Source organism: Pongo abelii, chromosome 20, assembly GCF_028885655.2.
Source record: "Pongo abelii isolate AG06213 chromosome 20, NHGRI_mPonAbe1-v2.0_pri, whole genome shotgun sequence".
NCBI lineage: Eukaryota > Metazoa > Chordata > Mammalia > Primates > Hominidae > Pongo > Pongo abelii.
In genome coordinates this window covers 18,585,782-18,609,411 of record NC_072005.2, presented here as the reverse complement: position 1 = coordinate 18,609,411, position 23,630 = coordinate 18,585,782, and the positions used below count along the sequence as shown (strand labels likewise).

The 23,630-nt window shown below is 51.6% G+C and overlaps 1 protein-coding gene across 5 annotated transcripts in view; it reads right to left on the bottom strand.

Moving 5' to 3' along the window:
• Positions 1–15,302: 15,302 nt before the first annotated feature.
• The window catches only part of PGPEP1 (pyroglutamyl-peptidase I), a 29,043-nt gene continuing 20,715 nt past the window's right edge, over positions 15,303–23,630 (bottom strand). For 3 of the 5 annotated variants that reach the window (XM_002828925.6, XM_009252985.4, XM_024238023.3), the window contains one exon: positions 15,303–21,803. In XM_002828925.6, the coding sequence (XP_002828971.1) occupies positions 21,611–21,803 (193 nt within the window). In that variant the 3' untranslated portion in view covers positions 15,303–21,610. The remainder of the gene's footprint in view (positions 21,804–23,630) is intronic. The other 2 variants (XM_009252984.4, XM_024238024.3) reach the window with 2 other exon arrangements.

Below are 23,630 nucleotides of genomic sequence, written 5' to 3'. Positions count from 1 at the left end.
CGCTTGAACCCAGGGGGCGGAGGTTGCAGTGAGCCGAGTTTTCACCATTGCACTTCAGCCTGGGCAACAAGAGCAAAACTCTGTCTCAAAAAAAAAGAATTCTGGACAGAAATTTAGTTATAATTAAGCATTAATCAGGCTGCATTTTGACCCACTTCCTTGTGACCGCAAGTTGTTTGTAGCACCTGATACCGACCATTTGCTATAAATGTGATTTCCGACCTTAGAATCATAAGACTTTTTTAAAGAATTTCTTAAGATGTTTTTGAAATCCTTAACCAACGACACCCACCAGTGTGAAGACCCCATAGAGGAACGGAATTCGCATGAGAATACAGTTTCTTACTGTCCGTGACTTCACCTACTGCACTCTTTCACCAAGCAATGACCTCCACACTTCAGCCTACTCCAAAACCCTTAAAAACTAAAACTCTAGCCCCTGGCCAGGTGCAGTGGCTCACACCTGTAATCCCAGCACTTTGGGAGGCCAAGTCAGGTGGATCGCCTAAGGTCAGGAGTTCGAGACCAGCCTGACCAACACGATGAAACCCTGTCTCTACTAAAAAATTTCAGAAATTAACCGGTCGTGGTGGCACATGCCTGTAATCCTAGCTGCTTGGGAGCCTGAGGCAGGAGAATCGCTTGAACCCAGGAGGCGGAGGTTGCAGTGAGCTGAGATCATGCCATTGCACTCCAACCTGCAAGCTCCAGCTCCCAGGTTCATGCCATTCTCCTGCCTCAGCCTCCCGAGTAGCTGGGACTACAAGCACCCGCCACCACACCTGGCTAATTTTTTTTTTGTATTTTTAGTAGAGATGGGGTTTCACCGTGTTAGCCACGATGGTCTTGATCTCCTGACCTTGTGATCCGCCTGCCTCGGCCTCCCAAAGTGCTGGGATTACAGGTGTGAGCCACTGAGGCCGGCCGACTCCATCTTAAAAAATATATATATATGTATATATACATTTATATGGCCCCAAACTCCTCCTCCTGGAAATGGATTTGAGGTTCCCTCCTATCTCCTCATTGGGTGGCCCTAGGATTAAACCTCTTTTTTTTTTTTTTTTTTGAGATGGAGTTTCCCTCTGTCCCCCAGGTTGGAGTGCAGTGGCACAATCTCGTCTCACTGCAACCTCCGCCTCCTGCCTCAGCCTCCTGAGTAGCTGGGATTACAATCGTGCGCCACCACACCTGGCTAATTTTTGTGTTTTTAGTAGAGACGGTGATTCACCATGTTGGCCAGGCAGGTCTCGAACTCTTGACCTCAAGTCATCCATCGGCCTCTGCCTCCAAAGTGTGGGGATTACAGGCATGAGCCACTGCACCCAGCCTTTTTTTTTTTTTTTTCTTCCGAGACAGTCTCTCGCTCTATCGCCCAGGCTGGAGTGCTGTGGCATGATCTTGGCTCACTGCAACCTCCGCCTCCCGGGTTCAATTGATTCTCCTGCCTCAGCCTCCTAAGTAGCTGGGATTACAGGTGTGCACCATCATGCCGGGCTAATTTTTGTATTTTTAGTAGAGATGAGGTTTCACCTGGTTGGCCAGGCTGATCTTGAACTGCTGGCCTCAGATGATCCACCCGCCTCAGCCTCCCAAAGTGCTGGGATTACAGGCGTGAGCCACCACACCGGTCGGATTAAAACTCTTTCCATGTTGCAACCTGGTTTCTCAGCTGTTGACTTGCCGAGTGCATGGAGCAACAGACCTGTAATCACAGTTACAGCCCCATGGCACTGGAAGTGTCTGCCCAGCTCTGCTGACCCAAGACTGGTGGTTCCTTTGGGGCAGGGATGAATCTGCTCTTGTCTGGGCCCAGAGAGGAGGTGGCACAGAACTGAGGAGCTGGGGTTTTAGAGCAGGGCAGGCTGGTGTGGAGTCCAGCCACCAGATGGTAGAGGGGCAGGGGATGCCCCAGGAACACCCTTCCCCCTGGGGTTCCCAGACCTTCTCCTAATGCTCAGGATTCCTGGCCTCAGGCGTCAGCCCTTGTGCCTATGTCCAACTTCCTGGCTGCAGAGAGGAAGGGCTGCTCTGTCTAGCAGATAGTGGGTGTGTGTGGGTGTCTGCATGTGACAAGCATGCGTGGGCAAGAGACACAAGGACTCACTGTGGGGGTCACACAGCAAGGCCCCCAGTGGAGTCACAGGGTCTCCAGGCCTCTCCCCACCCCAGCATGTACCCGCTGCTGTGCAAGGCCAGCCAAGCCTCCAGCCCTCAGGGTCTCAGCCACAGCCCTGTCCTAGGGGAATTTTTTTTTTTTTTTGGATTGGAGTCTCGCTCTGTTGCCCAGGCTGGAGTGCAGCTGTGCGATCTCAACTCACTACAATCTCCGCCTCCCGGGTTCAAGCAATTCTCCTGCTTCAGCCTCCCTAGTAGCTGGGATTACAGGCGTGTGCCACCATGCCCGGGTAATTTTTGTATTTGTTGTAGAGATGGGGTATCACCCTGTCATGTTGGCCAGTCTGGTCTCGAACTCCTGATCTCAGGTGATCTGCCTGCCTCGGCCTCCCAAAGTGCTGGGATTACAGGCACGAGCCACCAAGCCTGGCCCCCAAATAAGAACATCTTTAAAGAAAAAGAAAATAGACATGGGGGCTGTCCTGGGGGTGGAGGTCTCAGAGCTCACCTGTGCTTTTGGACGAGGTTGGGGCCCAGCTCCTCCTGGCTCTCCTTGTCTAACTGGTGCTCTGAAGGTCCTGGTGGCGTTTCTGCAACTCCTGGAAACTGGAGTCATCCGGATCAGAGTGCTTGTCCGAGGGTCCCAGGAACCCCAGAAGGTTCTCACCGTGCAGAGTCAGGGTGCCCCCCCAGGGTGCCCCCAACAACAGCTGTAACATCAGCAGCATCTGAGAGCATCGCTGTGTCATGGGTCCTGGCCAGGGCATGGCTGTGCTAGTTGCTTTCTGAACTGCACTGACACCTGGGGTCTGGCTTTATAGCCTGCATGTTCCTTCCCAGCCGTCCCCCACTACATCAGACCCTGCAAGCAGAGTAAACACTCCAGTGACCATGGCCAGGCCAGGTCTCAGGAATGTGTTCCTGCAGAAGCTGGGGCGCCTCTCTGACCCTCTGTATCCTTTCCCAAGAAATAAGGACACCAGGCCGGGCGCGGTGGCTCGTGCCTGTAATCTCAGTACTTTGGGAGGCCGAGGCGGATGGATCACGAGGTCAGGAGATCAAGACCATCCTGGCTAACACGGTGAAACTCCCCTCTACTAAAAATACAAAAAAATTAGCCGGGCATGGTGGCGGGCGCCTGTAGTCTCAGCTACTCGGGAGGCTGAGGCAGGAGAATGGCGTGAACCCGGGAGGCGGAGCTTACAGTGAGCCGAGATTTCGCCACTGCACTCCAGCCTGGGTGACAGAGCGAGACTCCATCTCAAAAATAAAAAAACAAAACAAAACAAAACAAAAAAACTTGGTAGTCCTTTTTTTTTCTTTTTCTTTTCTTTCTTTCTTTTTTTTTTTTTTTTTTTTTTTGAGACAGGATCTCGCTCAGTTGCCCAGGCTGGAGTGCAGTGGCGCAATCTCAGCTCACTACAGCCTTGATCTCCTGGGCTCAAGCAATCCTCCCACCTCAGCCTCCTAGATAGCTGGGACTATAGGCATGTGCCACCACACTCAGCTATTTAAAAAAATTTTTTTTTTAGCCTGGGCACGGTGGCCCATGCCTGTAATTCCAGCACTTTGGGAGGCCAAGGCAGGCAGATCACCTGAGGTTGGAAGTTTGAGACCAGCCTGACCAACATGGAGAAACCCTGTCTCTTCTAAAAATACAAAATTAGCCGGGCATGGTGGCGCATGCCTGTAATTCCAGCTACTCGGGAGGCTGAGGCAGGAGAATTTTGCTTGAACCCGGGAGGTGGAGACTGTGGTGAGCTGAGATTGCACCATTGCACTCTAGCCTGGGCAACAAGAGCTAAACTCCATCTCAAAAAAAAAAATTTTTTAGAGATAGGGTCTCACTGTGTTGTCCAGGCTGGTCTCGAACTCCTTGGCTCAAGGAATCTTCTTGCCTCTGCCTCCCAAAGTGCTGGGGTTATAGGCATGAGTCCCCACACCCAGCCAAGCTGGTAGTCTTTTTGGAGATCAAGGCTGCAGTGAGCTGTGATTACGCCTCTGCACTCCAGCCTGAGCAACTGAGCGAGACCCTGTCTCAAAAAAAAAAAAAAAAAAAAAAAAAAGGACTACCAGGCTGGAATGGTGAGAAGCAGGACATTAAGTAGTGTACTTTTTGTTTCTGTTTTTGTTTGTTTTAGAGACACGGTTTGGCTCTGTTACCTACTTACTGCAGCCTCGACCTCCTGGGCTCAAGGGATCCTCTCACCTCAGCCTCCCGAGTAGCTGGGACTAGAGGCGCGTGCCACCACAACTGGCTAATTTTATATTTTGTAGAGATGGGGGTCTTGCTATGTTGTACAGGCTGGTCTCAAACTCCTGAGCTCAAGCATCCTCCTCCCTTGTCCTCTCACAGTGCTGGGATCCTGTGATGGCATGAGTCACCACATCCGGCCACTCGCCTGGCTCTGCTTCCCCAAATATTTAACCAATGACCTCATAGCCAGCCTCATGGCCAAGCTGAGAGGAGAGATGGGGCGGATGCAGGCAGGTGGCCAGAGTTGAACTCAGCAGGTCGGATCCTGTGTTCCTCGCCGACAGCTTCCATGGGTCCCCAGAGGTGGAGCTGGGATGGAAGTAAACAGAGCGCAGGGGCCGGAGGTCAGGCCAGTCCCTCCACCTGGCAGGGCCCCAATCTCCCAAAATCTCCCCCCTCCACTACCAGCTCTCAGCTATCAACACCTTTGTGAAACACACGGCACGCAAGAACACAAACCACTTTTATTGATTGTTTCTTGTGATATAAGGTAAACAGGGTCATAGGAGGAGATTTGGAAGAGGCACAAAAGCGGATTATTTAAAAACTTCCTGCAGGCCCCAAGGACAAGAAGAAATGCTGTCTCATGCTCGTGACTGTCCTCGAAAGCCAGGATGTGCCTGTGCCATCTAGGGGGTTCCGCAGCCAGCCCGGGTTCTTTTTGTTTTCTGTTTGTGTTTGTATTTAGACACGGGGGTCTCACTATGTTGCCCAGGCTGGTCTCAAATGACTGCGTTCAAACGATCCTTCTATCTTGGCCTCCCAAAGTGTTGGGATTATAGGCATGAGCCACTGTGCCCGGCCATGGGTCCACTCTTTTTATTTTTTTATTTTTGAGACAGAGTTTCACTCTTGTTGCCCAGGCTGGAATGCAGTGGCGCAATCTCGGCTCACCGCAGCCTCCCAGGTTCAAGTGATTCTCCTGCCTTAGCCTCCCGAGTAGCTGGGATTACAGGTGTGAACCACAATGCCTGGCTAATTTTTTTTGTATTTTTAGTAGAGACAGGGTTTCGCCATGTTGGCCAGGCTGGTTTTGAACTCCTGACCTCAGGTGATCTGCCCACCTCAGCCTCCCAGAGCGCTGGGATTACAGGTGTGAGCCACTGTGCCCAGCCACGGGTCCATTCTTAATTCAGAATGATCTCAGTACAAGATCTTTAGTTTAATTACATTTGCAAAGACCTTCTTTCCAAATAAGGTCACAGATACTGAGCGTTAGGACTTGGACATATCTTTTTTTTTTTTTTTTCCTGAGACGGAGTCTCGCTCTGTCACTCAGGCTGGAGTGCAGTGGTGCAATCTCGGCTCACTGCAGCCTCTGCCTCCCGGGTTCCAGCGATTCCCCTGCCTCAGCCTCCTGGGTAGCTGGGATTACAGGTACATGCCACCATGCCCAGCTAATTTTTGTATGTTTATTAGAGACAGGTTATCACCATTTTGGCCAGGTTGGTCTCGAACTCCTGACCTCAGGTGATCTGCCTGCCTTGGCCTCCCAAAGCGCTGGATTACAGGTGTGAGGCACCACGCCTGGCCTAATCTTTATACAGCCTGATGTGGTGGATAGATTATGTCCATTTCACAGATGACAAACTAAGGCCAGAGAGGTGGGCTTGTCATGGCCACACAGCCAGAAGACAGCAGGGCTGGGGTTAGAGCCCCAAGCAGCCAGCCACTGAGCCTGTTCCATCTCCCTCAGAGCCTCTGAAATGCTAACAGGCCAGCATGAGATGAGATTTTTGCCAGCACAGCATGGGGCCTGTGGTTCTCCTGCAATACCTGGGCAAAGTGGGAAGAATGCAGTCTCAGAAAAGGGACACCCTGGCTGAACACAGTGACTCAGGCATGTAATCCCAGCACGTTGGGAGGCCAAAGCAGGAGGATCGCTTGAGGCCAGGAGTTGGAGACCAGCCTGGGCAACACAGTGAGACCCCAAGACCCCATCTCTTTTTTTTTCTTTTGAGACAGAGTCTCGCTCTGTTGCCCAGGCTGGAGTGCACCGGCGCAATCTTGGCTCACTGCAACTTCCACCTCCTGGGTTAAAGCGATTCTCCTGCCTCAGCTTCCCGAGTAGCTGGGATTACAGGCGTGTGTCACCATGCTCAACTAATTTTTGTATTTTTAGTAGAGACAGGATTTCACCATGTTGGCCAGACTGGTTTTGAACTCCTGACCTCAAGTGATCCACCCACCTCGGCCTCCCAAAGTGCTCGGATTACAGTCGTGAGCCACCATGCCGGGCCCTCTAACAATTTTTTTAAAAAAGGCATTTCCCTCACCTGGAGACGTTTATCTGCACCTCTTCAGAGACGAGGTGAGGTTAAAAAAACCTGTGAGCATGTCAACGCACCCCCAAAAAGTGCTCCATCAATGAACACTCCATCAATGGGAGTTTCTTTCTCTTTCTCTTTTTCTTTTTTTTTTTTGAGATGGAGTCTTGCTCTGTCATCTAGGCTGTAGTGCAGTGGTGCGATCTCGGCTCATTGCAACCTCCATCTCCCAGGTTCAAGCAATTTTCCTGCCTCAGCCTCCCGAGTAGGTAGGATTACAGGCACCCACTACCATGCCTGGCTAATGTTTGTATTTTAGTAGAGACGGGGATTTCATGATGTTGGACAGGCTGGTCTCGAACTCCTGATGTCAGGTGACCTGCCCACCTCGGCCTCCCAAAGTGCTGGGATTATAGGTGTGAGCCACCGTGTCCTGCCTGTTTTGTTTCTTTTTAGACAGGGTCTGGCTGTGTAGCCCAGGCTGGAGTGCAGTGGCACAATCATAGGTCACTGCAGCCTCGACCTCCTGGGCTCAAGCAATCCTCCCCCATCACTCTCCCGAGTAGCTGGGACTATAGGCATGTGCCACCATGCCCTGATAATTTTTTACTATTTTATAGAATGGGGTCTTCCTGTGTTGCACAGGTTGGTCTCGAATGGCTGGGCTCAAGTGATCTTCCCACCCCAGCCTGATGCCACTGTGCCTTGCTTTTTTTTTTTTTTTGGTGAGAGGGAGATTTACTCTTGTTCTCTTGTTGCCCAGGCTGGAGTGCAATGGCGCCATCTCGACTCACTGCAATCTCCACCTCCCGGGTTCAAATGATTCTCCTGCTTTAGCCTCCCAAGTAGCTGGGATTACAGGCATGCACCACCATGTCCAGCTAATTTTTGAATTTTTAGTAGAGACGGGGTTTCACCGTGTTGCCCAGGGTGATCTCGAACTCCTGACCTCAGGTGATCCACCCACCTTGGCCTCCCAAAGTGCTGGGATTACAGGCGTGAGCCACTTAGCCCAGCCATTGCCTTGCTAATTTTTAAAAAATTTTGTAAAGATGGAATCTCACTATGTTGCCCAGGCTGGTCTTCAAATCCTAACCTCCAGCAATCCTGTCACCTCGGCTTCCCAAAGTGCTGAGATTACAGGCATGAGCCTCTGCACCTGGCCTAATTTCTGCCTTTATAGATTTACCTATTCGGAACATTTCACAGAAATGGAATCTTACAATATTTGTACTGTAGTTTCGCCTTGATGGAGAATGCTGCTGTAAAAGCGGGTGTACACGTTTTTGTTTGAACACCTGTTCTCATTTCACTTCGCTCTCTACTGAGGAGTGGAATTACTGGGTCACAGAGTAAGCCTGTATTGAACTTAATGGGGAACTGCCAAACCTTTTCCTCTCAGTTTTATTTGTCATTGTGAAATCTTTCAGGCATGCACAAAAGTATTAATAATAAAATCACAAACACCCCTATCCAGCACCCACCTAAAGAAAAATCATTCCCAAGAGAGTTGAAGTGGTCCCCGCAGCCCAAGGCAGGTTCTCCCCAATCTCAAGGAAGCCTTTGTCTGTAATTAGGATTTGCTCATGACCACGTATGTTTTAATTTTATATATATATTTATTTTATTTTATTTTATTTTTTTGAGATGGAGTCTCGCTCTGTCGCCCAGGCTGGAGTGCAGTGGCGCAATGTCAGCTCACTGCAAGCTCCGCCTCCCGGGTTCATGCCATTCTCCTGCCTCAGCCTCCTGAGTAGCTGGGACTACAGGCACCCGCCACCACGCCCACTTAGTTTTTTGTATTTTTAGTATAGACGGGGTTTCACCGTTTTAGCCAGGGTGGTCTCGATCTCCTGACCTCGTGATCCAGCTGCCTCGGCCTCCCAAAGTGCTGGGATTACAGGCGTGAGCCACCAGGCCCGGCCGGAATACAGTCTTTGCAAAAAAAAAAAAAAAAAAAAAAGGGTTTGGAAAAGTATCTAAACAAAGAGATGGCTACTGCCTTCCATAATTAAAAACAGAAACAAAAATCAGAAAACTCTCAGGAAGGTGGAGAATCTGATTTCTGGAGTTACCATAATTTAGAATATTCAAATGCTCACTTTTCAACAACAAAAACATCACAAGGCATACAGAGAAACAGCAAAGTGTGGCTCATTTTAAGGAACAAAATTAACAGACAGAAACCATCCCTAAGGAAGCACAGACATCAGACTCACTAGACGAATACTTTAAAATAACCGTCTTCGCTGGGTGCGGTGGCTCACGCCTGTAATCCTAGCACTTTGAGAGGCTGAGGCAGGTGGATCCCCTGAGGTCAGGAGCTCAAGACCGGCCTGACCAACATGGAGAAACCCTGTCTCTACTAAAAACACAAAATTAGCCAGGCATGGTGGTGCATGCCTGTAATCCCAGCTACTCGGGAGGCTGAGGCAGGAGAATCGCTTGAACCTGGAAGGCGGAAGTTGCTGTGAGCCAAGATCACACCATTGCACTCCAGCCTGGGCAACAGAGCGAGACTCCATCTCAAAAAAAAGAAGAAGAAGAAGAAGAAGAAGTTCGAGACCAGCCTGGGCAACACAGCGAGACCTCATCTCTACAAAAATCAAAGTAATTAGCCAGGTGTGGTGGCGCACGCCTGTAGTCCCAGCTACTTGGGAGGTTGAGGTGGGAGGATTGCTTGAGCTCAGGAGGTAGAGGCTGCAGTGAGCTATCGTTGTACCACTGCACCCCAGCCTGGGTGACAGAGCAAGACCCTGCCTCTAAAAACAAAAACCACAAAGTTTTTGCCAAGGAGCCATACTTTGGAGTATCATGTTCTGAGTCCCGACAGCCTCCAGAAGGAACCAGTCCTGCTGTGACACCTTGATTTCGGACTTCTGGCTGCCAGAACTCTGAGAGAAGTCCTGTTCTTTTAGGACACCAAGTTTGTGGTCAGTATTATGTAAACAATGTCATCTGCTGCCCATTTTTATCTCTGGTGGTTTTTTTTTCTTTTTTGAGACAGAGTTTCTGTCTGTCACCTAGGCTGGAGTGCAATGGCACGATCTCGGCTCACTGCAACCTCTGCCTCCTGGGTTCAAACGATTCTCCTGCCTCAGCCTCCCAAGTAGCTGGGACGACAGGCACACGCCACCACACCTGACTAATTTTTGTATTTTTAGTAGAGACCAGGTTTCACCATGTTGGCCAGGCTGGTTTCGAACTCCTGACCTCAGGTGTTCCATCTGCCTTGGCCTCTCAAAGTGTTGGGATTACAGGTGTGAGCCACCGCACCTGTCCTTTTTTTTAAGACAGAGTCTCTCACTGTCATCCAGGCTGGAGTGCAATGGCATGATCTCGGCTCACTGCAACCTCTGCCTCCCAGATTCAAGTGATTCTCCTGCCTCAGCCTCCCGAGTAGCTGGGATTACAGGCGTGCACCATCACACCTGGCTAATTTTGTATTTTTAGTAGAGACGGGGTTTCACCATATTGGCCAGGCTGGTCTCAAACTCCTGACCTGAAGTGATCCACCCACCTCAGCCTCCCAAAGTGCTGGGATTACAGGCGTGAGCCACCGCGCCCGGCCCCTGTCCAGCTAATTTTTAAATTTTTTTGTAGAGACCGGGTCTCATCATGTTGCCCAGGCTGGTCTGGAACTCCTGACCTCAAGCGATCCTCCCACGTTGGTCTCCCAAAGTGCTGGGATGACAGGCATCAGCCACCATGCCAGGCCTCTTTTCAATTTCTTGATGGATATATTGACATCCAAAAATTTGAAATTGCGATTGAGTCTAATTTGTTGTACCCTCCAAATCCCCAAGTTTTCATCTTGTCCTTGTGGAGGGCAGGTTTTACGTTGCCAGCCAGTTAAGGCCAAGACCCGGTCATGGCCTGCTTCTCCCCAGCCATGACCTTCTGTCCTTTCTGAGCCTCTGGCCTCAGTCAGGTGCCCTTCCCTCCCCCTCTTCCCCCCGCCCCCCACCCCTGTGCTCAGCAGGGCAAGAAGACCGTGGCAGCTGAGTGTGAGTCAGCAGGGCTGGGACCGTGGGGGACGGAAGTGGTGGGCTCAGCCTTGGGGACCGGCTGTGCGAGTTCCTGCATAAACTAGCCAGGAAGTGGGTCAGCTGAGGCTTCCCCCACGTGCTTGCTGCCCGGAACCCATTGGCCGGGTAACCCTGGGCCTCCCCCTTCACGTTCCACATTAGCAACCCAGTTCACACGCTCGCTCCCATCATAATTTTGCTGTTCACAGTGTGTATTTATGAAGCACCTACTGCATGCCAAGCTCTAGCTGAGCTCAGATACGCAGCCCTGTGATAGGGCTATGGAGATCTGCTCCGAGTCACAGGGGTAAACTGAGGCTCGGAACAGGGCAGCTCTGTGCCTGAGTTACACAGCACAGCACCTGGGTGACCTAACATCCCAAATCGTCATCCTCGGCTGGCTAAGTCCCTCTCTGTGTCTCCGTGTCCTCACCCTACACAAAATATCTGGAGAATTTCCACCTTTTCTCTTTGTGTCTATGTCTCCCTGACTCTCCCTCCATTTCTGCCTGTCTCTCATCGTGTCTATCTCTGTCTGTCTCTGCCTCCCCACGCCCTTATCAGCACCGTACAGGGAAGGGAGAGGTGACAGCCTGACCCAACCCTCCCTGCTTCTGGGGGACTTGGACATGTCTGGGCAGGTCTGAGGCACTCCGCGTAAAAACTGGTGATTGCTTGGAGGCAGGGAGCCAAAAGCCGAAAGAGAGGGTGGGAAGGTGGAAGACGTGTGGGGGAAGGAGTCAGTTGGGATTTCTGGTGCTGGACTTTGCCCCCTCACCCCCACCCCAGGCTGTCATCACTTTGAGGATGTCTCGAGACCACTGCAGCATCTTTCCCAAACCTTGGATTTTGAGGGATGCATAGGAATCCTCCAAGCATCAATAAGGGCTTTGGGGAGGGTGGTTCTGGGAAGAGGAAGTAGGGGATATTGAGACAGCCGGGGGTCAGCAGAAACAAGGGAATGGGGCTCAACTGCCCAGTACAGAAATCCTATTTCCTGTAGGCGAAAGGGAGCCGCAGAGGGTGTGAGAGGCCCAGCAGTTGGAATGGAGTGGAAGGGCGAGAATGGAGGCCGAGATCCTCATCTTTTCATTTTTATTTTATTTTTTTAGATACAGGGTTTCACTCTGTCACCCAGGCTGGAGTGCAGTGGCGGGATCTCAGCTCACTGCAACTTCTGCTTCCCAGGTTCAAGCGATTATTCTGCCTCAGCCTCCTGAGTAGCTGGGATTACAGATGTGTACCACCACGCCTGGCTAATTTTTGTATTTTTAGTAGAGATAGGGTTTCACCATGTTGGCCAGGCTGGTCTCAACCTCCTGACCTCAGGTGATCTGCCCACCTTGGACTCCCAAAGTGCTGGGATTACAGGTGTGAGCCACTGTGCCCAGTCCACAGCTACTTTATAAGATTTATTTTTACTTTTGTAGAGATAGAATCTTGCTATGTTGCCCAGGCTGGTCTGGAACTCCTGTGCTCAAGTGATCCGCCTGCCTTGGCCTCGCAAAGCACTGGGATTGCAGGTGGGAGACAACGCACTGGGCGGACCTGCTCCTTTGAGTAAGTCTGGGAGCACCCAGGCGAGGGCGGAGGGGGCCTCTAGGGGATGGAGCCTCGTGCAGCCTCTCAGCCACATCCTGGGATGATCCTTGGACCCTTTAGCTGCCTGTGCAGCCCTCATCCCAAGGGGGGACCTCCATGCTGTACTCCCAGCTGCCTGATCCTTGCTGTGTCCCCAGTCCAGGGCCCAGCCCACAGTGGACACTTCCTGAATGACTGGGACAGCCACAGGGTGAGGGGCCTCCTTAGGTGGGGACCCCAGACTGCAGGAGGAGCCTGGTGATTCCAGCGTCTTTCACTCCTGGGAGGAGGCACTGGTGCCTTGCCGAGCCCCTGGCTGGCCTCAGGAGTGGACCCACAGCACTCACCTCTCCTCCCAGCAGTTTATTGCATCCCTACTGTGCCCCTGGCACTGTGCTGGGCACAGGAGACACAGATGGGGCCCCACACATACCCATCCACCCTCTCACAGAGGCTGTCAGTTACCACCCAGAGTGCTATAATGGGGACACCCAGGGCAGCTGTAGGAGTCAGAGGAGATGCCTAGGTAGCCAGGAAGGGTCCTGGAAAAGAAGGTGATGGTAACTGTATTTATTTTGTGGGGTTATTTTTTTGAGACGGAGTCTCATTTTATCACTCAGACTGGAGTGCAGTGGTGTGATCTCAGTTCACTGCAACCTCAGCCTCCCTGGTTCAAGCGATTCTCCTGCCTCAGCCTCCCGAGTAGCTGGGATTACAGGCATTTACCACCATGGCTGGCTAATTTTTGGATTTTTAGTAGAGACGGGGTTTCTCCATGTTGGCCAGGCTGGTCTCGAACTCCTGACCTCAAATGATCCATCTGCCTTTGCCTCCCAAAGTGCTGGGATTACAGGCATGAGCCACCGCACCCGACCGGGTTTTTGTTTTTGAGATGGGGTCTCACTCTGTCACTCAGGCTGGAGTGCAGTGGCACGATCACCACTCACTGCAGCCTTGACCTCCCCAGGCTCAGGTGATCCTCCCACCTCAACCTCCTGAGTAGCTGGGACTACAGGTGTGCGCCACTGCACCTGTCTAATTTTTGTATTTTTTGTAGAGATGGGGGGGTGGTCTTACCATGTTGCCCAGGCTGATCTCGAACTCCTGACCTCAAGTGATCCATCCGCCTCAGCCTCCCAAAGTGCTGGGATTATAAGCGAGAGCCCACACCCTGATCATTGTATTTACTAAGCAATGACAGGGCACCAGGATCCAAGTTAAGGGCGGTAAAAGCAGAATCTCATTGAATTGCCACAAAAGCCCCATGAGGAATGGGTAAACTAAGGCTCAAGACAGCAAAGGGCCAGGTGTGGTGGCTCATGCCTGGAATCCCAGAGCTTTGGGAGGCCGAGGCAGGTAGAGAGCTTAAGCCCAGGAGTTCGAGACCAGCCTGGGCAATATGGCAAGACCCTGTCTCCACATTAAATAATAATAATAAGAGTCGATCCTACGGGAAAGACCACCCAGATATGAATACCTCCACTGGGGGTGCAAGAACCCTCAGTCCTCTGTGACTCCAAGGAAGTTCCCCCAACCCATGGGGTCCACTTGCTCCAGGACATCTTCCTTGTTGTCCAAGTCCCTTTGGTGTCAAAAGTTTAGTCTCAGAGAGCCAGAGACAAGGGTGTCTTCATTCCTGCTAAGGACAGGCATAGGGAATGAACACGTCCATTTGTGTTCTTCAAGGCCCTCCGCTCCAGAGAAGCCAGCCTGAGTTTACATTCCCACCCCTACTCTCCCTGGCCGTGACATAGGGGACAAGGGGCTTCAACTGGTGGAAACTCAGTTTCCCTGTCTGTAAAGATGGCAATGGCATGGCATCCCCTGTCAGAGTGATGGGGATTTTTTGGTTTTTTTTGAAATGGAGTCTTGCTCTGTCGCCCAGGCTGGAGTGCAGTGGCGCGATCTCAGCTCACGGAAACCTCCACCCACCGGGTTCAAGTGATTCTGCTGCCTCAGCCTCCCAAGTAGCTGGGATTACAGGTGCCCGCCACCACACCCGGCTAATTTTTGAATTTTTTTTTTTTTTTTTGAGACAGAGTCTCACTCTTTTGCCCAGGCTGGAGTGCAGTGGTGCGATCTCGGCTCACTGCAAACTCTGCCTCCTGGGTTCACCCCATTCTCCTGCCTCAGCCTCCCGAGTAGCTGGGACTACAGGCGCCCGCCACCGCGCCCGGCTAATTTTTTGTATTTTTTAGTAGAGACGGGATTTCACCGTGTTAGCCAGGATGGTCTTGATCTCCTGACCTCGTGATCCGCCCGCCTCGGCCTCCCAAAGTGCTGGGATTACAGGCGTGAGCCACCGCGCCCGGCCTAATTTTTGTATTTTTAGCAGAGACAGGGTTTCACCATGTTGGTCAGGCTGGTCTTGAACTCCTGACCTCAGGTGATCCGCCCGCCTCAGCCTCCCAAAGTGCTGGGATCACAGGCATGAGCCTCCACGCCCAGCCATGGCGTGGATTTTGTATGCCCTGGAGGTTGATGCAGATCATCGCTCAAATCCCAGTGCCTGTGTTACCACAGGCAAGTTCCTCAACCTCCCTGTGTGTTGGAACAAAGGTCCGCGGTTTTTTGCTGTTGTTTTTTGAGACTGAGTCTCACACTGTTGCCCAGTGCAGTGGTGCGATCTTGGCTCACTGCGACCTCCGCCTCCCGGATTCAAGCAATTCTCCTGCCTCAGCCTCCTGAGTAGCTGGGATTACAGGCACGTGCCACCACACCTGGCTAATTTTTGTATTTTTAGTAGAGACGGGGTTTCGCCATGTTGGCCAGGCTGGTCTGGAACTCCTGACCTCAGGTGATTCATCCACCTCGGCCTCCCAAAGTGCTGGGATTCCAGGTGTGAGCCACTGCGCTCGGCCAGGCCTCTGATTTTGAGGAAGGAGACCACTCGGGGCAGAATTCCCCCGCTCTCATTCACTCAGCACACGGTCACCAGCTGCCCTGGGCCCAGCACCACCGAGAATAGAAACCCAGCGACACGGGGTCCCCTCTATCCCCGGGCACCCAGGTGAACTCCAGCCCCACACAAGGACACACGGGAAATGTATGTGTATTTCATGTGTTTTATTTGCTTTCTGTGGTGTCAACTTTGGGGTCTCCTAGAGCCCAGCCCCAGGCAGAATCCGGCATATCCTCCGCCTGGGGGGTCCGGGACACAGGAGTTTCAGAAAAGGCACTGGCAAAAGTTCTAGGTGGGGGGGGTCAGGGAGAAGCCACGCTGAGCCTGGAAGGACCGGGCCCTTCTTTGGCGGCAGAAAACACAGTCACCTTTGGCAGGGAAGGGTTTTTTCCTAGAGAGAAATTTAAGACAAGATAAAAACCTGAGATGTTAGAGGAGCCCCCCAGAACCAAGCTGGTGCTCCCCTGGGCAGGCAGAGAGTGAACTCGGCTTCCAAAGGCTCAGGGGAGGCTTGCCCAGCCCTCAGCCAGGCTCAGATGCCACAGGCCTTGGCAAGCAGAAAGCCTAATTCAAATCCCTATGTGGGATCTCCTTGAGACAAAGTGTCAGGACACAAAAGCCCCCAGGCCCCAGACCCCACCTCTGAATGGCTTGGGCCAGACCCTGGTCTGACTCGTCAGGAGCCATGGCCACCCCCCAGTGACCAATTCCTGTCCCTTTTTGTGTGTTCTGTGAGCGCTGGAGAGGCAGGCACTTCTGTGGGTAACTGCGGGGAGGAATGGCGGGGAAAAAGAGCAGGAGGAGAAAGGGAATTTGGGGGAGGGGGAGCAGTTTGGGGTGGGACTGGGTCCCTCAAGGCCTGGGAGTCCCCCGCCACGCAGCTTGTGACAACTATCCTGGAAACCAGGGGACAGAGTCTCTCAGCAGGTATGTTCAGCATCCACCCGGGAATTAGCTTTCCAGATGTGGGCACTGGGCAGCGCCTGCCTCTCCAACAGCCATTCTACTGAGGGTCTAAGTGGAACCCCAGCCCTCAGCCTGCCTCCTCACTGCAAAAACGGGGACGCTTTCCCTCCCAACCAGCAGCCCCAGGCCCTCATGAGGCACTTGTGCCCAGGGAAGGGAAATTTAATCCGGATTATAAAAACAAAGGCCTCTCCTGCCCCCTCAAGTTAGGATGCTGAGGATGGGTGGCTGCATGGGGCAACCTGGCAAAGACCTGCCTCCTCGACCATGATCAGCACCCCACGGTGGCCGTCACGCAGCTCCCAGAGGCCTCAGGATAGAGGCTGGGGCTGCGGAGAATAGGGCTTTGTCCAGTTCGCTCCAAAAGAGATGTCTAGGTTCAGACGCCACAAGAGGCAGAGAGGTCAAAGGCCAACAGTCTAGACAGTGGCAGCCAAAAGGGGGCCGGCTGTGCGGGGCAGATTTCCATGAGCCATCCCCCTCCACCTGGTCACCTCCCCAGGGCACTGGAGTGCAGGTGTAAACATACCAGCTGGTCTTGCTTCCTGGAAGAAACTTCCAAGACTAAAAGGCATCTTGAATCTACTTTTCCAGCTCTCCCATCTGCCCCAGAGTGGATACTTTCTGTTCTAGATGTTTCTATGCCAGCAACGAGCAGAAAAGCAAAGCAGGGAATTCTTTTTTTTTTTTTTTTTTTTTGAGACAGAGTCTTGCTATGTCACCCAGTCTGGAATGCAGTGGCGCGATCTCACACCACTGCAACCTCCGCCTCCCAGGTTCAAGGAATTCTCCTGTCTCAGCCTCCCAGGTAGCTGGGATTACAGGCGCGCACCACCCACTCTTGACTAATTTGTGTATTTTTAGTAGAGATAGGGTTTTGCTATGTTGGCCACGCTGGTTCCAAACTCCTGGCCTCAAGCGATCAGCCAGCCTTGGCCTCCCAAAGTGCTGGGATAACAGGCGTAAGCCACTGTGCCTGGCCCTTTTTTTTTTTTTTTTTTTCTTAATTTTGAGACAGGGTCTTGCTCTGTTGCCCAGGCTGGGGTACAGTAGAGTAATCATGGCTCATTGCAGCCTTCACCTCCCGGGCTCAGATAAGCCTCCCAGCCTCCCAAGTAGCTGGGACTACAGGTGCTTGACACCACAACTGACTAATTTTTTAATTTCTGTAGAGATGGGGTCTCGCCATGTTGCCCAGGGCTGGTCTCGAACTCCCGGACTCAAGCAATCCTCCCACCTCAGCCTCCCAAAGCACTGGGATCACAGACATGAACCATCTCCAGGATTCCCCTCCTTGCCGAGAAACTAGTGCCATCTGGGACATTTCCTCCACACATCTGGCTCTGATGGGGAAGCTGTGATTTTGGCCCCCACCCCCTGTCCCTGCCCAGCCCTGCCTCTCCAAGTGGGCTCAGGCTTGTGCCAGCCCTTGATTGGAGCAGGTGGGCTAGGTGGCCCCAAGCTCAGCCCACCCACCTTGAATTCCTGCATCTTCCTTTCTTTCCTTTCCACTCCATCTTATTTCTTTTTTGAGCTACATCCCCACACACATGCCACTGACCTTCTTTGGGGTGGGGAGGGGGTGCTAGGGGCCGAATAAAGGAATAAAAGTGCACAGACTTGGACATCTTAAAAGAGATGCCATCATCAAGTTGGTCAGGCACCAGGTGCCCTGATCACTGTCCCTGCACCCCTGTTCCCTGCCTCAGCACCCTCCATGAGGACTCATCAGGGAAGCCCCCCCAATCACTTCTCACCTTTCTCCCCCAGCCTTCCCACCATACCCCTCAGCCTGTCTTTCTACCATTGACACTTGCCACCCCTATTCCTCTTCCCAACACCTGCCAAGTCCCACTCACTTTGCAGACCCTTCCTATGCCACCTGTAGCCCCTACCCCAGGCTCTGAAAATGAGGCAAGAGGGAATGGACTTGGTCCTTACCTTCTTGCATGAGGATTTTTTTTTTTTTTTTTTTTTGAGACAGAGTCTTGCTGTGTCACCGAGGCTGGACTACAGTGTTGTGATCATGGCTCACTGGGGCTTCAACCTCCCAGGCACAGGTGACCCTCCTGCCTCAGCCTCCTGAGTATCTGGGACCACAGGCATGCACCACCACGTCTGGCTAATTTTTGTATGTTTTGGTAGATATGGGGTCTCTTGCTATGTTGCCCAGGCTGGTATTGAACTCCTGGCTCAAGGGATTCTCCTGCCTCAACCTCCCAAAGTGCTAGGATTACAGGTGTGAATAACCACACCTAGCCCACATGAGGATATTTTAAGCCGAGACCCAACAAAGGTGGAAAAACACACTAGAGAGTGCATAGATGAGTTCCACCAAAAGAAAAATATTTGTAAAAAACTCGGCCAGGTGCAGTAGCTCACACCTGTAATCCCAGCACTTTGGGAGTCCAAGGCAGGTGGATCACCTGAGGTCAAGATTTCAAGACCAGCCTGGCCAACATGGTGAAGCTGCATCTCTGCTAAAAATACAAAAATTAGCCAGGTGTGGTGACGGGCGCCTGTAATCCCAGCTACTCGGGAGGCTGAGGCAGGAGAATTGTGTAAACCCAGGAGGTGGAGGTTGCAGTGAGCCGAGATCACGCCATTGCACTCTAGCCCGGGTGACGGTGTGAGAATCCATCTCAAAAAATAAAAATAAAAAATAACAATGAGAAAAATAAAATGAGCCAAATGTTGTGCATTATGAGGAAGGATGGGATACTGGCTTGACTGGGTAAGGAAATGTGAAACCACTGCAAGAACACAAAGATGACACACACACACTAGACAATGAGCAGACAATAGGTTATATCTCTGAGGAGCTATGTCACACAGTGCTTTAAACACAGAGGCGAAATGAAGCCAAAGAAAGAAGTGTGGAGCCCAGGGCAGGTGCTTAGCTCAGTTCAGGCCTGGCACACCCCCTTCCCCATTTTGCCCTTGTCTTGGCTAGACCTGTTTTCTTCTCAGAGGCCCACAGACCAGACCTCTGAGGAATAGAGCAAGATGAAGCCTGAAGTTGTTTTCCACCAGACCTCTGGGTGATCCCTGAGTCTTCAGTTGTTCCCCACATTCAAAAGAGGCCGCAGCTTCCCTTCACAGGAGCTGGGGGGACAGATGCAGTGATGTCTCCCACACTCTGGATTTCTCAGGACACAGAGAGCTACCAGGGGTGTGGAGGGGGCATTTCCAGCAAAAAGAAGGCTGGCATGGAAGGAACAATAGTGTCCCTACTCATTTCCACCTACCAGTCACAGTCCACACCCACTGCCAGGCGCCCACTGCAAGTCACCCACCAGCATCCACCTTCCCCTCCAGAGAAAGCCCAAAACTTGGAAAATGTGTTTCACAGAAACCCATCAACCCCGTTCCCAAACGATCTAGAAACCTAATAGAGGTAGGAACCACTGCCAGCATCGGAACTGGAGACAAGGAAGGTGAACGCTGAAGAAAACAAAACTCTCAGCTGCTTTAAGAAAGAACTGGGCTGGGTACAGTGGCTCATGCCTGTAATCCCAGCACTTTGGGAGGCCAAGAAAGGAGGATCAGTTTGAGTCCAGGAGTTCGAGACCAGCCTGGGCAACATGGCGAAACCCTGTCTGTATAAAAAATTTAAAAATTAGCCAGGTGTGGTGGTGCATGCCTGTAGTCCCAGATACTCAGGAGGCTGAGATGGGAGGATCACTTGAGCCCAGGAGGGGGAGGCTGCAGTGACCCATGATCACACTACTGTACTCCAGCCTGGTCAACAGAACAAGATCCTATCACAAAAAAAAAAAAAAAAACCTAGATGTTGGGAAACCAACAAGATTAGATTCCAACTGTGTCACACTCAGGGAAGCAGTATAGCCACATTCCCCCAGGCCAAAATAGAAACTGATTTCCAGAACGTGCATTTCACTCAATTAGTTTCACTGTGGGGGTCGTCCTCTCTCCCTAATGGGCAGCAAGATCTGGCTGAACTTATATCATCTGAGGAAGGTTACATCATCTTATCCCTGCCTGGTAAGTTCAAGGTTACCAGGAAGTGAGATAAAAATCGACTCCTGACTCCTGGGCGAGTGTCCAAAAGCAATCTACATAAAACCCTTTGGCCGCCCGGAATTCCTCCTGCTCAGACATGCCGGGACATGCAAAGCTCTGCCAACTCCAGCTCCCGCGCCCCCGTTTTGAGCCCCCCGCGCCACCCTGCTAAGGAGAACAACAAACTCGTCCCAGCACCAAAACCTTGAAGCTCCAGGCCAGAAGTGGGGGGTTTTTCCGCTGCTGTGGAGTTTTACATATTAAAAAAGAAAAGTCAAAAGCAGACAAAATCCGCCTTTCCACAGGTGGCCCTGGTCTCCATGGCAACAGCTCATAGCTTGGTGTTGAAAGGACCACCACCCCCATGGCCACATCTGGAGCGGCAGTCCCACCCCGTCGCCTGGCCACAGACCCCATGCCTTAAGCAAGGGGGCCTCATTTTTGGCCCTAAAACAAAGACATGCCATCTTAAGTCCAATTGTTTTGAGACAGAGTCTCACTCTGTCACCCAGGCTGGAGTGCAGCCGTGCAATCTTAGCTCACTGCAACCTCTGCTTCCCAGGTTCAAGCGATTCTCCAGCCTCAGCCTCCCGAGTAGCTAGGACTACAGGCATGCATCACCGTGCCCGGCTAATTTTTGTATTTTTAGTAGAGGTGGGGTTTCACCATGTTGGTCAGGCTGATCTTGAACTCCTGATCTCAAGTGATCCGCCCACCCTGGCCTTCCAAAGTGCTGGGATTACAGGCATGAGCCACTGCGCCCGGCCAAGACATGGCATCTTAAGTCCAATTTTCAGGGCAGGAGGTAAAAGTGGCCTCACCCCGGTGGGTGAGTGGAGGGGGGGAAGACACTTTTGTAGTTGGCTAAAAAGCCTGCATTTTAACCAAAGGGAATATAAATTACTCTGTGCCCAAACTAGCACTATTGTATTTAAAAAAAAAAAAAAAAAAAGAAGAAGAAGAAAGAAAGAAAAAAAGAAAAAATGCCATATCCCAGGGTGGCCCCAGAAAGGGCCAGGCTATTGAGCACAGTTCAAGGTCGAGGACTCATCGAGAGGCTTTTAAATTTGGTAAAAGCCAGTCTTGCATATAAAGTGAATTCTGAAATTCCTTCACCAATGGACAGGAAAGCAGGTGAACACGTGGCCCCAGCCATGGTATCACAGCTCATGGATCCACCAGACCAAGATTCTCCCTGGGCATCTGGACCTCCCAGGCTGGCCTCCCTGGTCACGGCAGTTGTGTCCCCAGATGCAGGGAGGAAAATGGGAGAAAAAAAAATTTACCCACTTCCCTCAAATCAACTGGAGCTTTTGTAGAGAAGGAGGAAGAGGAGGTGGGCAGATCAGAATCTTCCACATCGGATCCCCAAGCTGAAGAGCTTGTCTTTTCCTGGCCACACCCAGAGGGTGGATGTCCCCTCGTGGGGTCCCCAGCAGGATGAGGTCTTAGGAGACCTGAGCATCCCTCAGTGTTTGTGACAATAGTTGATTTTGCCCTCTGACTGCTCCAGAAGGTCCAGCATCTCCTCAATGATGGCCCTCAGTGCCCTGCCCAGCTGGTCCGCGTTGTATGGCTTCCCCAGTGGGGGCACGTGGACGAAGGCTGATCGACCGTGACTCTGGTACAGAGAGGTGTAGTAGGTAAAGTCGCAGAGATATCTAAGCCGCAGGGCGTGGCGGGTAAGAGAGAGACCAAAACAGGGTCAGAGGGGCAATCCGTAGACCAAGGTGACAGCACCCATCCAAACCCAAGGGAAGACCCCAGCCTCACCAGCAACCCACAAGATGGAATAACACTCTCCTCCCTCCCCAGGTTGGCAAAGATGAAAAAAAATCACCAGGGGTGGTGGCACGTGCCTGTAGTCCCAGCTACTCAGGAGGTTGAGGCTGGAGGATCGCTTGAGCCCAGGAGGCCAAGGCTGCAGTGAGCCGTGATTGCACCACTGCACTCAGCCTGGGTGAGAGAGTGAGATCCTGTCTCTTAAAAAAAAAACAAAAAAACCCAAAAAAACAAAAAAAACTTGATAACTCCCAGTGCTGTGGCACATGTGGGGATATGGGCAGAGTGAGCTGTTGCTGGTGGGAATGCACGCTGGTTGTCCCCGTGTGGAAGGCAATTTGTCAGGCTAGTAAAATTATAATCACCCAGACTTTACAACCTGGTATTTCCATTTTTTGTTTGTTTATTGAGACAGGGTCTCACTCTGTCTCCCAGTTTGGAGTGCAGTGGCGCAGTCACAGCTCCCTGTAGCCTCAAACTCCTGGCCTCCAGCGATCCTCCTACCCCACCCTCCTGAGTAGCTGGGACTACAGGTGTGCACCACCACCACCGGCTTTTTTTTTTTTGAGACAGAGTCTGCTCTGTTGCTCAGGCTGGAGTGCAGTGGCACAATCTCAGCTCAGTGCAAATTCTGCCTCCTTGGCTCGAGTGATTCTCCTGCTTCAGCCTCCCGAGTAGCTGGGATTACAGGCGTGGGCCACACCATGTCTGGCTAATTTTTGTATTTTTAGTAGACACAGGGTTTCACCATGCTGGCCAGGCTGGTCTGAAACTCCTGACCTCTAGTGATCTGCCTGCCTCAGCCTCCCAAAGTGCTGGGATTACAGGTGTGAGCCACCGTGCCTGGCCCTATTTCCAGTTTTCATTTTTATTTATTTATTTGTTTGAGACGGAGTCATACTCTGTCACCCAGGTTGGAGTGGAGTGTTGCAATCTTGGTTCACTCCAACATCCGCCTCCCGGGTTCAAGCGATTCTCCTGCCTCAGCCTCCCGAGTAGCTGGGATTACAGGCGCCTGTCAGCACGTCTGGCTAATTTTTGTATTTTTAGTAGAGACGGGGTTTGACCATGTTGGCCAGGCTGGTCTGGAACTCCTGACCTTGAGTGATTCGCCTGCCTTGGCCTTCCAAAGTGCTGGGATTACAGGTGTGAGCCACCACGCCCGGCCTATTTCCAGTTTTTAGATCTACCCTCAGGAACCATCTGCACAAGAGTACAAGAAAGTACAAACAAGGATGCTCCCCACCATATTATGTATGAAAGCAGGAAAACAGAAAGCAACCTAAAGCCCACTGACAGGGAGTGGCTTAGTAAACTGGTTTATCCACACCATGGAACCCTATGACGCCGTTTACAAGGAATGTGGTACAGCCAGAAAAATATGGAGAACTCGCCAGATGCATGTTGAACGTTCACAAATGAAAACTGAGGAAGAGAATTCTCAGTAAAGTGTGACTTTCGCTGTGTGACTCCATCCACGTAAAAGCAAAGCAAAACAAGACAAAATTGTAAAGCAGCAGGCCAAGTGATGTATATATGTATGGAAACGTGTCAGTCAGTAGGAGCTTCATGGTTTCCGTGTCTGACTTATCAGAGGGACTGCTATGGAAAAAAAGAGGGAATGAGAATTTTTCCCAATTAGACATATGAGGATATGTTCTAGAGTTACCTATGATTAAAAATTAATTTTATAAAGAGACTGATGG